At 36.5% G+C, this 16,216-nt stretch overlaps 1 protein-coding gene across 4 annotated transcripts in view; it reads left to right on the top strand.

The window, feature by feature from the left end:
• Positions 1-16,216, top strand: part of GSK3B (glycogen synthase kinase 3 beta) — a 269,348-nt gene that overhangs the window by 247,660 nt on the left and 5,472 nt on the right. For all 4 annotated transcript variants that reach the window (XM_004480769.5, XM_004480768.5, XM_058295766.2 and 1 more), the window contains one exon: positions 3,885-3,983. In XM_004480769.5, coding sequence (XP_004480826.1) covers positions 3,885-3,983 — 99 coding nt within the window. The remainder of the gene's footprint in view (positions 1-3,884; positions 3,984-16,216) is intronic.

Below are 16,216 nucleotides of genomic sequence, written 5' to 3' on the forward strand. Positions count from 1 at the left end.
GTCCAAAATGCCATCCTTTCTTGCAATTTGTATCTACTCATTGTCTTCATTTCCTTACTACTCCTTGCCATGGACAGATAGGAATATTGGGAGTGAAAAATAATTATAACCATTTTGGACTGGTTGTGACAGCCCCATAGTCTGTCCCCATAGAAGGGACAGACACATAGTGGAGAGACAGGACTGTAGCAGGAGTGCAAGGTGGCTTCCTCATTCACACAGGCAAAAGATATGACAGTTAACAAGCTCTTTGAGGTAGAAAAGTATGAACAGATGGAAGGAATAAACCTTAAGAAATGGCTGCATTTAAGGAAGAGGACAATGGAGTTTATAAGTTTGAGGGATGTAGAACTGGGAGTGATTGTCCAGTTCAGAGTTCCTTAACTTTTAGGGAGTTTGACTCCAAAAAGTTCATAGAAGCCACTCTTAAGGCCACTCACTGGGGATCCTATGGTTAAGAACCCCAGTTTTAGTTTTTATGGAGTTCACTTACTTTCCCTTGTCTTTCAGTTTGACAACACCTTCAGGATCCTGTAGCTTCTCCTTTCTTTGCTTTCTTCTTACTTTCCTTACTTTTCCCCTTTTTCTCTTCATTTGTTACCCTCTTTGATAGCCAAGGCCAGAATGACAATCTAGTTACCTAAGGAAAAAGAGAATTGCAGTTTTCAAACCCTGCACTTGTATATATAAATATATCTGTCCTTTCCTAGACTAAGATACAAAACTTCTATGATTTCAACTAAGCATACAGATACACAGGATAGGTGATCTGGTAAGAGTAAATGGGGAAAAATGGAAAGCATAGAGGAAAAAGCCTGGATTATAAGTAATGTGACTATAGACCAGACCATTGGTATTCAGTTTATTTTGAAGATCAGTTTAACAATAGCTTTGTCTTAAGTGCCTTATATTAAAACCCCCATCGCTTTTCTCTTTTCTGATTTTCTTTTGGATATTAGGCATAATAGAGATCTCTTAATTTAATCATAGAGATCTTTTAATTTAAAGGTACCCCTAGCTTAAATAGGCTGAACGCTTTGCTTGCCAGTGTCTTTGTACAATTCTCCTTCTATTATCTATTTGTATTGATCTGACAAAGATTATTATCTTTTTTATCTTTCTATCCTGGGACCTAGCCGACTGTTTCCTGCTCAATATTATTAGATGGATGGATGGATGGATGGACTGTTTCCTGCTCAGTATTATTAAATGGATGGATGGATGGATGGATGGATGGATGGATGGATGGATGGATGGATGGATGGATGGATGGGTGGATGGGTGGATGGATGGGTGGGTGGGTGGATGGATGGATGGATTTTAAAGAAGACTGTTTTAGAAAATTTACCCTGTTAACTACTTCCATTTAGGTTAATGAAGAATAACTACCATATCCTGCATTAATATATTTTTTGTTGTTGTTTCAAGAACCACATGGCAATTACCATGGATTCTTTAGCTTTCTTAGATTTAAGATTGTGGGTTAAAATTGGACCAACTTGGAAACGGACTTTGGCCCAGTGGTTAGGGCGTCCGTCTACCATATGGGAGGTCCGCGGTTCAAACCCCGGGCCTCCTTGACTCGTGTGGAGCTGGCCATGCGCAGCGCTAATGCGCGCAAGGAGTGCCATACCACGCAAGGGTGTCCCGGCGTGGGGGAGCCCCACTCGCAAGGAGTGCACCCGTGAGGAAAGCCACCCAGCGTGAAAAGAAAGAGCAGCCTGCCCAGGAATGGCGCCGCCCATACTTCCCGCGCCGCTGACAACAACAGAAGTGGACAAAGAAACAAGACGCAGCAAATAGACACCAAGAACAGACAACCAGGGGAGGGGGGGTGAATTAAAATAAATAAATAAATCTTTAAAAATAAATAAATAAATAAAATTGGACCAACTTGAAAAAAATGCCATAAGATCTTCCTGTTCCTCAGTGAGAACCAAATAGTACTAACTCTGAGTGTGAGAAACAGCATCTCTTAGAACCTGATGATTAGAGCAATGGTTTCCAAACTGCCTTCTCAGGGAAGACATTCATTTGATGAGTTGCACTGAGTCCTCTCATTTAAGGGAAAAAGATAATATTCTCTCAGTTTTGTTTTTTCTTTCCACTGATTTTTTTATGCATTAGTTTATTGTTCTTCTTTACCAGAGTTTGATGTCATGTTGTATCTAATGTAGTACGAAATTTAGATATTTAGTTACCAAGGTTAATAAATCAGTGTTGCCAGGTACTTTGGCATTAGAAAACATTTTAAAACTACTACATTAAAATTGGGGGTAGGGGCAGCGGACTTTGCCCAGTGGTTAGGGCGTCCGTCTACCACATGGGAGGTCTGCGGTTCAAACCCCGGACAGTGCTGATTCGCGCAAGGAGTGCCATGCCATGCAGGGGTGTCCCCCGTGTAGGGGAGCCCCATGCGCAAGGAGTGCGCCCCGTAAGGAGAGCCACTCAGCGCGAAAGAAAGTGCAGCCTGCCCAGGAATGGCGCCACACACACACACATGGAGAGCTGACACAACAAGATGACGCAACAAGAAAAGAGACACAGATTCCCGTGCTGCTGATGACAACAGAAGTGGACAAAGAAACAAGACGCAGCAAATAGACACAGAGAACAGACAATCGGGGTGAGGGGAGGAAATAAATAAATAAATCTTTAAAAAAAAATTGGGGGTAGGGGTAGAGGATGGGAAGAGCAGGCACTGGAGAATGACTGCTTAATGGGTGTGGGATCTCCTTTAGGCTGACAAAAATGTTTTGGAACTAAAGAGAAGTGATGGTTGCACAACATTGTGAACAATGCCACTGAATTTATACTTGGTTACTTCTATGTTATGTGAATTTGACCTCAGTAAAAAAACAACAACAGTATTTCCCAACTTTTTTTTAGTCCATGCCATATCTGAATTGTCAAAACTTATGCTGTGGTTCAGAGGATAATGTCTTCCTGTAGCTACTACAGTTGTGTAATTATGCCTTCAAACTGTGACACTACTGGAGTAAAAATGAGCAGTCACCAAACGAGTACTGGAATAACAGGCATAAACCAGGATATCCCAGCTTAATTGGAGTGTACAGTCGCATTACCTAAAACTAACACTAGATACTTTATATGTACAAGCTCTCTACTATTACTTGCTGTCTACATCATTAGACCCAATATCATCTTAAAATAATTTCTTAAGGCTCATATGCAGAATTCATTTATTTAAAGCCAGTTTGTATACAGTTCACAGAGGTAGTAACTTTCCCACATGCAGGTAAAAACCTATTTCAAATTTTTGAAGAGTAATAATCTTGTTGAGTTAAAGACAAAATATAATTGAATGAAGACATTTTTAGTTAAAGTCATGAGACTTTAAATAGATGTTTCTTAAATCTTATTTCCACTGGTATTCATAGAAGTCTTATCTGCTATTGGCTCATAAGCAGTTGGGCAGGTTGGCCTGTGTGTGCTGTTGTACATACATGTATGTCATACATAGAGAGACTTAAGTCATATTCTCTTGTCCTTGATTGTCCTTAATTCTTGTAGTCAAATACTGTCAGTATAGTGTGCGAAAAGCTAATATACTCACATCAATAAAAGAAGGAAACTTATCTAAGTAATATCTTACTTTCAAACTTTTGGCCACTATCTTTTCCCCAGATAGCTTTAATTCTCAGATATATCCTAATTTTAACAAAGTACCTTTGTTTTGTACCACAGCTTTCTGTGGACTTTCTCTATAAATCAATTATTAGGTCATTGATTTAGTTGGAGATACAGGTTTGTCTGTGTTTTTTCTGTTAAACCTGTATTTTGATGCAGTTTCTTATCCTTATTGTTACCTATAAAGTAGTTTCCTACTCAAAATTAACATTTGTGTCTTACCTTTTCTCTAGAACTGTCAAGTAATCCACCTCTGGCTACCATCCTTATTCCTCCTCATGCTCGGATTCAAGCAGCTGCCTCAACCCCTACAAATGCTACAGCAGCCTCGGGTAAGGACACATAAGTCTCTTACATAAAAATATACTTTGTTTGAAGAAAGGACGTGATTGCCTCCATTTCATTTGATGAATGTAAATACTTAATACCTTCAAAGTACCAAAAATATAGCACAGCCAAACATGAATTTAGTGTTGCTTTATTTCCAAAAGCAGAAAACAAAAGGACCACAATACCACTTTATGTTTAAGAGATATATGTGTTTGTGTGTGGTGTAAATATCTTATTATAATATTAAAATCTGTCACCTTAGTTCTTACTTAAACAGGCATACTTTTTATCTGTGCAAATGTAATGTTATTGAAGATAATTCACTTTCCATCACCTGAATGTAAATTATATTAGTATACTAGGGAGGCAAATTTTCAAGAAGTATAAAATATAGAAATGATATAATTTTATTATTTGAGTGTATCTGCAATGGAAATATATTTAAGAGATCAGAATGTGATGGACTTTCCTTGAATCCCCTCCTACCTTCAAAGGAAAAAAATTTCCTACATGCCTCTCAGGATAAAATTTCTGTCTACCTGGTCCCTTAGGCAGACAATGGGGCAATGGTAGGGCCAGATGTAGTAAGAATTACTGTCTTTATGCATATTCCAAATCCTTTTCCCCTCCTGAAAGCAAATATCAGGAGCTGACTCCATTTTCATTAAATCTATCACATTGAAATGAGTTGGATCAGACTCATTTTTGCCTAAGGGCATTTATACTGCAGGAAATAAAGTCTTCCATTATTAATTCTTAGCATTCTGTGGTAATGGTCAAAATCTGTCTTTCTGAGTGTCACCTGTTATCCAATACAGAGTTGTTTGTTCCTTTCTAATCCTAGTCTTTGAGAATGTTGCTAATAACGTCTTAAAACTTTTCCTACCTTCCATTCCAGGAAAAGTATGGAAAAAAAGGTCAGTTTTCTGGTTCTACTTCCATCACCAAATATCACCTTGAAAAAGTCACTGGAACTCTTGATGTCCTTTTAGTTTTCTCCATCTATAAAATGGAATGGCAATGCTATCCTAGAGTAATGGTGTAAAACTCAAATATATGCTATGGGGAGGAGATGTAGCCCACGTGGTTGAGTGCCTGCTTCCCATGTACAAGGTCCCAGGTTCAATCCCCAGTACCTCCTTAAAAAAAAACAAAAAACCTCTCATTAGGTAACAGGTGTACCTCCTTAAAAAAAAATGATATGCTGAAATGTACTTTTAACATTTTTAAAGTAAAAATATAGGAGTCTTTTAAAAAATATACTATGACCTATTTATTTAGAATGAAGACAAAGTTGTTCAGATGAACTGCTAGTAAAACTAATAAATCTTTGGCTTAGGTTAGACTACATTGATTATTCGGAACATAAAATAGGCCCTAACCCTTAAACCAACACATTCACTTGTTGAGCTGGCTTCTAGGAGTTTTATTAGAATTGCTTTAGATTATGTATAAAAATGAAAATTATGACTGGTAAGTTTTGGGTAATGTGAAATAATTTTCTTGATGTGAAATACTGAACTAATTAATGACTGCAACTAAGTTTTTTGGACAGATTGGATGCCTAGTGTAAACTGATTTTTATGTTTTTTTTAAAATGTTGTTTTGATGCTGTTTTCAAAAATATTTAAATGTACATTTTTTATAGCTGTAAATCAGATTTAAACATAAAATACAAAGTGATGTTGAATTTAGGCCCTGAGAGTTTGCCTTCATAAATCAGGATGTGCTGAAGTTAATGGAGGAATAGTAGGATAGATCAGAGCTTAAATTAGTTCAGAGAAATACAGCCCTTGAATATATTAATAGCTGCCAAAGAGAATTTCAGTTGTTCCTCTGAGGTTCCTAGCAACTAAAGTAAATAAAGAAATGTTATCTGTTATATTTCCCATTTTCATCAGATAATAAGGATGCATGAGGGCTTAAAAGAAAGAAGCAAAGTATTTTCTGGTCCTGCTGTTTGAGAAGAATTTCTACCATAGGGCCACAGATTTGGTACTATAGGAGATATGGTACCAAATGTAATAAATGTAATAATGAAGTTTCTTAAGCCAAAGGCATTAACACAACCATGTAGTTAAAGAAGAGCAGTTTTCTATGTAGCCAAAGTAGTGAGGTATCACCAAGCATACCTCATGAAATGCTGATATGGAGAAAGAGATTGACTGACTGTATGGCCTTCATGACTGCCTGTATTAAAGAATAAATATAAATATATCCCAAAAAGCAATTTGGCATTTGACAGTATGTTATATTCTTTAGTATGACCTTAAAATTTACATACTCTGTTGTCTTTCTTAACTTTTTCTTTATCCACAAAATAGAAACAAGCAATACCCACTACGTAGAGTTGTGAGAAATATAAAGAGATATAGAGTATGCATGGTAGTCCTTCAGAAAGGAAACTGCTATTACTGTTTTTATTTTTATTATTGTTATTGTCGAGTAAGGACAGATCTAGAATATTTTTTTAAAAACCAGCCATGTGGAAGGCAGTGTTGACATCCATCTCCTCTTAGGAGAAAAGAATCTTTGAATCACCTCACCTGGACACACACCTCATCTCTTAACATAGAGTGAAGGAATGACTGCCTTCAGACATGGCTAAAGCTTTCGTCACAAAGCATTTCTGGGTTTCTCCAGTGTACAAAAAAAATAAAATATTAAGCCACAGTTCCATACCTTGAAGCACTGAACCTGAAAATTTTTGAGCTCTCAAATTTCCAACATCAGAATTTCTAATCATTCTACCTAGTTGTACCACAATAATAATATACCTTGAAATGCCCAGGGGTGAATTAATTTGCAATATGTACCTCTCAGTAGCTAAATTAATTGATTTACTTAAATTAAGTCAGTTTAAGGGAGAACATAAACCAATATAATGAGTGTTTTAAAGCCAGAGGTATGTCTAGTTTGTAATGGTAAAACCATATCAACAGGATGCAGAATAATGCTTACCTATTTTTTATAGTCTGAGAATATACCTCCTAATCATCTAAAAATGGTTTTTAGATCACTAAGATACAAATTCAAAACAGAAACCTAGCCCTGAAATTTTTATTTGATCTGTTAAAATACCATTCCTACTAATGCTCACTCAGCACCATTAAAGTTCATGTTCTGTCAAACATGATTGCTTCTTGAGCAAGATCATCCAAATACAGAGAGTCCCATATGACTGCCTCAGAAGATTTTTGTATTTTTAATATCATGCTTGAATATAAATGTAGTTTTCCAGGATTTCTGTTGATCTGAGAGCAAAGTTCAACCCTGAAATAGGCTGAACAAAAGCAGAACAACAAAGCCGATTGACAAAGATACCACCAGCCATGTTCCTATTAACTATATTATCATGAAATAAGCTTTGGAATTTAGTCAGTTCTTATTGGTAACCAAAATTATTAAATGGCTTTCAGATATTAGGTCTTGTTAAATGTTAAGTATATTGTAGACTGGAATCTTGATTTATTCTCTATGTTACTGCTTCTAGAAAAGCAAAGAAAGACCTTTTCTTATTCAGGTTGTGATTAAAGTTATATTGAGATTATTCTGACATTTGGCTAGTTTATTATTCACTACCTCTCCAAAAAAGCTATGACCAATATAATGAAATATCACAATAATTGTTATTTTTCTTTCTTAACAGTAAAGAAAATGCATTTTTATGGTAAAGATGGTGCATCTATCATGCTTGATGATATTAATACTGAGGGAACTGTTTTTGCATAAGTTTAAATCACCCTTTTGTTGTATTCAAGGTTCAGGTAGTGACTAAGGGAGAATTGGTAAAAAACCTGTTGGAAAGCATTATTTATATATATGTGTGAGTGTGTGTATAAATAAGAGCTATCAGAGTTCACAGCTTTTTAGTACACTAATACCACTTTAGGGAACTTTAAGATAAATCTAGTAGAAATAAAAAGTCACTTGTACAGAAATGTGAATCAGAATGATGGTACAATAACCAAAAGGAGAGCCAGTTTACCTGAATGGTCAACTATAGGAAATTGAGTCAATATATTGTAAAATTTCCTTCATTATGTAGCCATAAAAATAATTATTATAAAAAGTAATTATTAAGAAGTTTTTAGACATTTGTGGAAATGCTTATCCTAATTGAGGTGGAGAAAATCTAAAGATCTTATGAACCATGTAAACTATGCCAAACTATATGCTTGCGTGTAGATGGGAACTAGATAGATGTATACAACAATTAAAACAGTTGTGTTAAATTACTACCAATTTCTTTTTCCCAAAAACTTTTACTTTCTTTTAAAATTGTTTATTAAAGATATCTCGATTTATAGTTGATCATGGTTCTGATTGACTTGAAAACCTCTTAAAAAATAAATATATTCTCTCGGTCCCTAAAGCATTTCTTATTTTGATTTTTCAAAAAAACAGAAATAGAATTGTGAATTTCTCCATACCCTCAATGTGCAATCTCATTCACTCCATTTGAGGATACCGTTCATCTAGACCATCTAGACTAATCTTGAGATAATTGTAGGTTTACCATTTTAGAGAACTTCTGGTCCAATTCCAACTACAATTAGGTTTGAAACATAGTAGAGAATTTCAACTAAAGAAGTCTTCTCTCTTTGTTTTGTATATTGGTCTTCTGAGTAAGGCTTCTTTTATTGCAAGGGTTCTGCTGTTAAAACAAATTTGAAAACCACTGATTTCAGTTCACCCCCCCTCCCCCCCTTTATTACCCATTGAGGACTGTTCATCTCTTCTATGCTTATATATATATTCAGTAACAGGAAGCGCATTACTGCAAGAGTGGGGACTGTCCATATTTTTATCACTGTTAGAAGGTTTATCCTTTTCTCTCCCTCAGATTTGTCTCCCTATATTACTATACCTTTTTCCATTTAGTGATCCTACCCCTGGGGTTATATAGAATTAACCCAGTCATTCTATGCAAAGGTGCTTCATATTTTCATTATGGCTAATATGCCTTCTATACTAATAAGAATTTCACATCCTAATCCTGGCTATATTCTACTATGTCACTGTAACAGGTTTTTCTGTACAGTTATAGCACATATACATTTTATAAACACTAATTTTTTGCCACTATCCAATTAATAAAAATTCCCAGGAGCTGATATGGCTCAAGTGGCTGAGCGCCAGCTTTCTACATAGGCAGTCCCAGGTTTGGTGCCCAGTGTCTACTTAAAAAACAAATGGGGGTCGGCGGACTTGGCCCAGTGGTTAGGGCGTCCATATACCACATGGGAGGTCCACGGTTCAAATCCCAGGCCTCCTTGACCCGTGTGGAGTTGGCCCATGCACAGTGCTGATGCGTGCAAGGAGTGCTGTGCCATGCAGGGGTGTCCCCGCATAGGGGAGCCCCATGCACAAGGAGTGCGCCCTGTAAGGAGAGCCACCCAGCAAGAAAGAAAGTGCAGCCTGCCCAGGAATGGCACCACATGCACGGAGAGTTGACACAACAAGATGATGCAATGAAAGGAAACACAGATTCCCGTGCCGCTGACAACAACAGAAGTGGACAAAAGAAGACGCAGCAAATAGACAGAGAAGAGACAACTGGGGTGGGGGCGGGAGGGGAGAGAAATAAATAAATAAATCTTTTGAAAAAACAAAAAACAAATGGGGCAGAAGTGGTTTGAGCAGTTGGGTGCCTCCCTCCCACATCAGAGGTCCTGGGTTTGGCTCCTGATACCTCTTGGGGAAGCAGGGAAGACAAACAGACACAGCAAGTGGAAAACAAAACAAGGGTATGGGGAGAAATAAAATAAATCTTTAAAACAACAAAAACAAGCAAAACAAATGAAAAAACCAACTTGGGAGGTGATGTGGCTCAATGGTTGAACACCAGCTTCCCACATACAAGGTCGGTCCCATGTTCAATCCCCAGTCCCTGGTAACTCAAAAAAATAATAAAAAATAAATGAAATTTTAAAACTTATAAAGCAGAACAAGGCAGGACCTCCTAGAGATTTTTTTTTTTTTTTTGGACTCTAATCAGGATACTGATAAAATATGTTAAATGGAACTAAACAAGGCCTACTAGAGATTACTCTTTGATAGTCTATGAGTGATTAGTTATCCCTCTTCTCTTAGCTACAGTCCAACCTACAATACTCATCTATATAAGAATGTTATGAAAAACTTTGTAAAATGCTTTGTTGATGTTAAGAAAACTTAGCCTTTTTCCATTAAAAAGGTAACCCTATGAGAGATAGAAATCTGTGTCTTATTTTTTAAAACTTAGGGAAATTTCTAATTCATACATAAATTATTTTGGTTTTTTTAAAATCCAGGTTAGAGTTAGACTTTGGGATTATAGATTCTGGGTTTGGAAACATGTGTAGATTCTCCTCACTTTCCTTGGACTGCATTTTGTTTATTAGGATATTTGTTATATCCTTTCCAGGTTGAAAAGGCAGTAATGATAGGAGTTGTACAAGGTCTGTCTTCTGTCATTTTATCTAGTCAGGGGACTTAACATTTCTTTATCTTTCTTTGAAAGACTCTTGCTGCTACCTTATTTAAACCAATTCTGATCCATTCTTCAACTTCCCATTGTTCTTTTTATTCTTCCTTGGTTATGTGCTCTTTTTCTGAAAGTTACACATTTTTTAAATAATGAGCTCATCAGAGAAAACCATATTTGACTGTTTTTTAGTTCTCCTTTTACTTTGCATTCAAATTTTTTGCAATTGGTTGGTCAGAATTTTGTTTATAATTTTCAATTTCTTAGCAGTTATTAGCCCCTTTTGAAGATTGTAGCCGCAAAATCATACCTGCTTGTTCTCTGAACTTTTGAAATTCATTTTGCTAAAATCTGTGCTTATCAGATATAAGCACAGTGGTACCTTTCCTACTATTGCAGTTTTCACTCCAGAAATACTGTCACCTTCTATATAACCTGTCAGTTCATTCAAGTTGGGCAGAATTAAACCCAGAATAATAATTTCTCCTATTGCTTATGTGGTTCCACTATTTTTGAGAAATGAAATGTTAACCAAATTAAGCCAGTTCATCAAATGCTTATTTTTCTAAAGTGAGTTACCATTCCCCTTCCCAAGTGCTATTGTATCTTTTGCCCTTTTCCCAGTTTTATAGTGTACTTTGCAAAAGCTGTATCCATATCCTGTCTCATTGTAGAATCTGCAGTAGATACCCTCACTAGTATTTCTTTTCCTAATCCTGTTCTTTCTGTCTGCTCTTTATCTTTATGTCAAATGTGTGGAATTTTGAAAAAGTGTAGAATTTTAAAATATGTATAACAAGTTGTGGGACTTTTTCTCTATTAAAAACATAATTACTTTAGAAAATTAAAATCTTCAGTATCCTCACTTCCGAAGATAATCACAGGTAACATTATTTTACATTTTAGTTTATACTTTCCCTAAATCGGCATAGAGCGACATGCTGTTTGGTTTTGTTTAATGGGCTTATGCTATTTTTTATTTTGGAATTGGAGATATATAGCCGTATATAGTGTTCTACACCTGTATTCTAAGCCTGTACCATAATTTGTTCAGTTTCTTGTACTTAGACATTTGGGTTGTGGCCTAGATATTTTGTTGTTTTGTTTTGGTTTTGTTGGGTTTGTTTTTGTTTTTGTTTTTGTCATTCTGAAAAATTCTTTGAAAATATCTTTGCATAAAGCCATGCTTTTATTCTCTTAAAATAATTTCTGTAAGTAGAATTGCTGAGTCAAAAGGTGTTAAGAATTTTTAAGTTTTTGATTACACACACATATTGCCAAATGGCATTCTCAGAAGTTTGTTCCATTTTACACCCCCACAGGCAGTACAAGTACTTTATCCTTCCATTGCCTTAGCACCAGCCAGCCCAAGATGGATTTAAGGATGTGCAGGGAAGCGGACTTGGCCCAATGGATAGGGCGTCTGCCTACCACATGGGAGGTCCACGGTTCAAACCCCAGGCCTCCTTGACCCATGTGGAGCTGACCCATGCGCAGTGCTGATGCATGCAAGGAGTGCCATGCCACGCAGAGGTGTCCCCCACGTAGGGGAGCCCCACGTGCAAGGAGTGCACCCCGTAAGAGAGCTGCCCAGCACAAAAGAAAATGCAGCCTGCCCGAGAATGGCACCACACAACACGGGGAGCTGACACAGCAAGATGACGCAACAAAAAGAAACACAGATTCCCGGTGCCAATGATAAGGATAGAAGCAGTCACAAAAGAACACAAAGTGAATGGACACAGAGAGCAGACAACTTTGGGCGGGGGAGAAATAAATAAAATATAAACCTTTGGGAAAAAGGGGGGATGTACAGTATACATACATATACCCTCATATTTTTAGCTGTTATCAGCTTGGTAGCAAAGAATGTGTGTGCCATCTAAAATTTAGATACAATGCTGTGCCCATTTCCTCCTTTTGACTCTGCATTTGAAATATAGACTTCTATCCCCATATTACAGAGTTTGACAAATTCAGCAATACCAGTGAGATTATATCTAGCTGTGTTGAGATTTTATGGTCACTTTGTTGGTTAGTATATAGATATCTAAAAATTTAACCAGCTTAGTCAATTTTTTTCACCAGAGTGATGCTAAGCATCACTTCTAGTGTATTTCTTTATATGCAAAACATGTTCCCTTTAGTTAAGTCAAAAATTTTATCTGGGTTCTCTTCCCCTCCAATGTAATGTAAAATCTTCTTGATTAAATTGATAAATATCCTGTCAACCTTCTTCCAGGTGTTCCTCAGTGTACTCAGTTCTTTGCTTTATTCTTATGCCTTTTTAAAATTCTTTATTCCTAAATTAGATCTTTTAATTTAAAGAAAAGATTACGATGTGACCTGTGTCCCCAGGGCCTTCAGTTCCCTACCCTAAATAACCAAGCCCCTTGATGAAAATGGACCTCTGCTCTTGAGTTCACAGGCAGCTGAGACCTCTCCACTCCTGACACATCACATATAAAGTCTTGTTGACAAGCCCTCCAGGTTTCCTGGTAGGTGGGTTGGTGCACAAGCATCTGAATTTCAGTTCTATTTTTTTCAGTGACTGAAGGCCTCCTTGGTGAATGTACCACATAATTTCCTCTGAATAATATGAAAAGATGCTTTGCTAAGAGGGGTCTTCCCCCCCACCATTACATAAAATGTGAAAATAATAATAGACATTATAAAGAGAAAAATGAAAGTTGTTGTTCTCCTTATAGCTGGTACTTTGATTTAATTAGTTTAGGATTGCAATTTCAATTTAAATATAAACTTAGGGTATATCTTTGATTCTCTTTAAGGGTCTTGTGTGTTTGTGCGTCAGTTAATAACCTTAATATCTGAGACAATAGTTTTATAGTAGTGGCATTTTCCCTTAGAACAACAAAAATAAGACCATCCTAAATTAGCAACACTGTATAAATAATATATTATATCCTAGGCTGCCAAAATTTTATCTTTTAGGGAATTGACCTATCATGAGACATTCTTAACTATTATAGAACAGTATCCTCTCTATGTAGAAATACACATAAAACGGACTTGATAGAGATTGGTGGGGGTTGTCTTACAGGAAATAAGGGAATAAGCATATACTGAAAGTTCCCAAGTATAATTTTAAAGTGTATGCAAAATGCAAAAATTTGATATATCTGAAATAGGCCCTTTCATTAATATGCTAACAATAAAAACATTACAAATTAAATAATTTTGTAGCTACTGAAATTGAAATAGGTTTAGGACAGATAAAGAACCAAATTTTTGCTTTTATTTAATTTCAATTAATTGTATTTAAATAGCCTAATATAGCTAGTGGCTACCATATTGTAGAAAGTTTTGTTGGACAGCTCTGGTCCAGACAGTGAATATTTCCATAAAATAAGAAGGCTTTAACTTTAATAGTCCCATAGTTCTGGAATACTGAATCATGGTTTTAGAGCCTTTGGAACCTTTCCTCCTATGTTTATTGTCTGTCCTCTCCTCTCAACCTGTTTTCTTCTTTTCTACTCTCTTATTTAACCTTTGGCAAAAAGTTAATAAATATGAAAACTTCCATTCACTTTCCTTTCTACTCTCCATTTGCACATTTACTCAACTACATTCAGAGGAAGAATGGACAGAACTTGCTGATACATTAGACATAGGGAGGAAGGGAAAGTGAGGAATCGAGGCTAGAATGTCCAGGTTTATTACTGAGACACTGACCCTCAAAGCCATGACTCTATTTTCTGGCAACTCTACAGATCTCTGATAATCTGGGGATAGGGGGTAGGGAGTGAGAATACATAGAGAAATACTATGGATTCTCTCCTAGAAAAAAAGGCATGTTAATCAGCTACAAAATTTTGCATGTAAAAATTTGTTCTAGGGTAAAAATTGCAATATCATTGACCCCCTGCTGGAAACTTGAAACCTTAGGTTCCACCCTTGGCTTCTTTGTGAGATTTTTCAAGTTATTATTTTTATCTCTGAGGTCACCCAGAATAAAAATGGTTTTAATATATGCACAAATACCTTTGCAACATCTGGTACAAAAGCCAAAGAACCATAACTCTTCTCAGAGTTGGAAGGAAAACAAATGATCATCTGATGCAGTATTCTTTTTCTTGTACAGTTTATTAGGATCACATCTGACTATTGTATAGGCACTTGCTCAATGATGCTCTCTTAGGCTTATGATCACAAACCCTAACTGGCATATAAATACTGAATTATTTATTGCTGAATATGAAGTTACGTCAAAACTTAGCAGCTTAAAATAAGAACAAACATTATTTTATGCAGTTTATATTGGTCAGGAATTCAGAATTGACCTAGCTGGGTAGTTCTGGGCCAGTCTCTCATGAGATTGCCATCAAGATGTTATTCAGGACTGCAATCACCTGAAGGCTTGCCCCTGAGCAGGAAGAATCTATTTCTAGAATGGCTCGTTTATGTGACTGACAAATCAGTGCTGGCTATACACAAAAGGTCTCAGTATCTCACCATGTGGACCTCTCCATATAATAAGTGTCTCACAACATGGCAGCTGGCTTCCCCAAGAGCAAGAGATCGAAGAGAGGGAAAAGTGGAAGCCCTTTTTCTTTTACGTCCTAATCTTAGAAGCCACACATCATTATTTCTACAATATTGTATTGGTTACCCAGGTCAGTTTCATTTAGTGTATGCAGGGACTACTGTAGGGCATGGATACCAAAAATTATCAGTTATTGAGGCCATCTTGGAAGGTGGCTACCACAACATATAAGGATGATCTTCTACCTCCCCACCTTCCCTTTCTTGTCATTCTTTCCATTCCCTATCATGTTCCATTCCCTATCGTGTTTTTTTTCTGTAGCCGCATCACAAGAGTGTAATGGGTATTGGTTTCCAGGAAGCTTCTAAGCCAGAAACATCAGCTCCATAGTTGTTTCCAGAGCAGTTGTATCTCTGTATACCCCATACAGACTATTTGAAAATTAGAAAATAAAATAACTATGTTCTCGTTCTTATCATAAATTCAATGGTAAGTTTTAATGGGGTGACTATTTTGATATGTAATAGAATTAGGACTTTAGAAATCAATGTGGAGGTTAGGTCTAAATCCAAGTCCCCTTAAATTTTTTCTCCCTTTGTGAGGAAATCATTTTTGCTATTCCCTACTGCCCATAAAGATTTCCATTGTCCTTCTCTGAGCTACCTATGTATTCAGTTCTCCCATTCGTGTTGGGCACATTACTTAGTTTCTTTGTCCCTCAGTTTTCCCATTCGTAAATGGAGGCAATGATTATACCTGTTTCTTGGGATTGCTGTGTGGGCTAAATAAGATGCCTGCAAAGCATTTAGCATGTCATCTGTTACCTTGGTAAGCACCCAAATGCTAATAACTACTGCCACTGATATTTATTGTTTTTGCCATGGTGGTGGTGATGATTATTACAGTTAAATGAATTATAAATGTATGTATTTTTAGATGTCTCTTTCACCCTTCCATTTATTGAACGAAGGAAGGTACCTTGCTAAGTACTTCACAGGCCTTATATCATAGACTGATGGCATAATCTCCATTTTACAGATGAGAAAATAAGGGGAAAGAGGTTAAATAACCTCCTCCAAAATCTCATAGCTATTAAGTTGTACAGGTATACTTCATATTCACTAAATGTTTGTGGAATTGGATTAAAGGCTTAAGAAAGATGTCACTAGGTTTATAAAGTGAAGAGAATGCAAAGAGATGCAAAAAGAGCTTTGCTTCTTTAAAGAGTTACTCTTCAGATGTTTGAAAAGTTATAGAAGTTA

The sequence above is a fragment of the Dasypus novemcinctus genome, chromosome 4, assembly GCF_030445035.2.
Source record: "Dasypus novemcinctus isolate mDasNov1 chromosome 4, mDasNov1.1.hap2, whole genome shotgun sequence".
Lineage (NCBI taxonomy): Eukaryota > Metazoa > Chordata > Mammalia > Cingulata > Dasypodidae > Dasypus > Dasypus novemcinctus.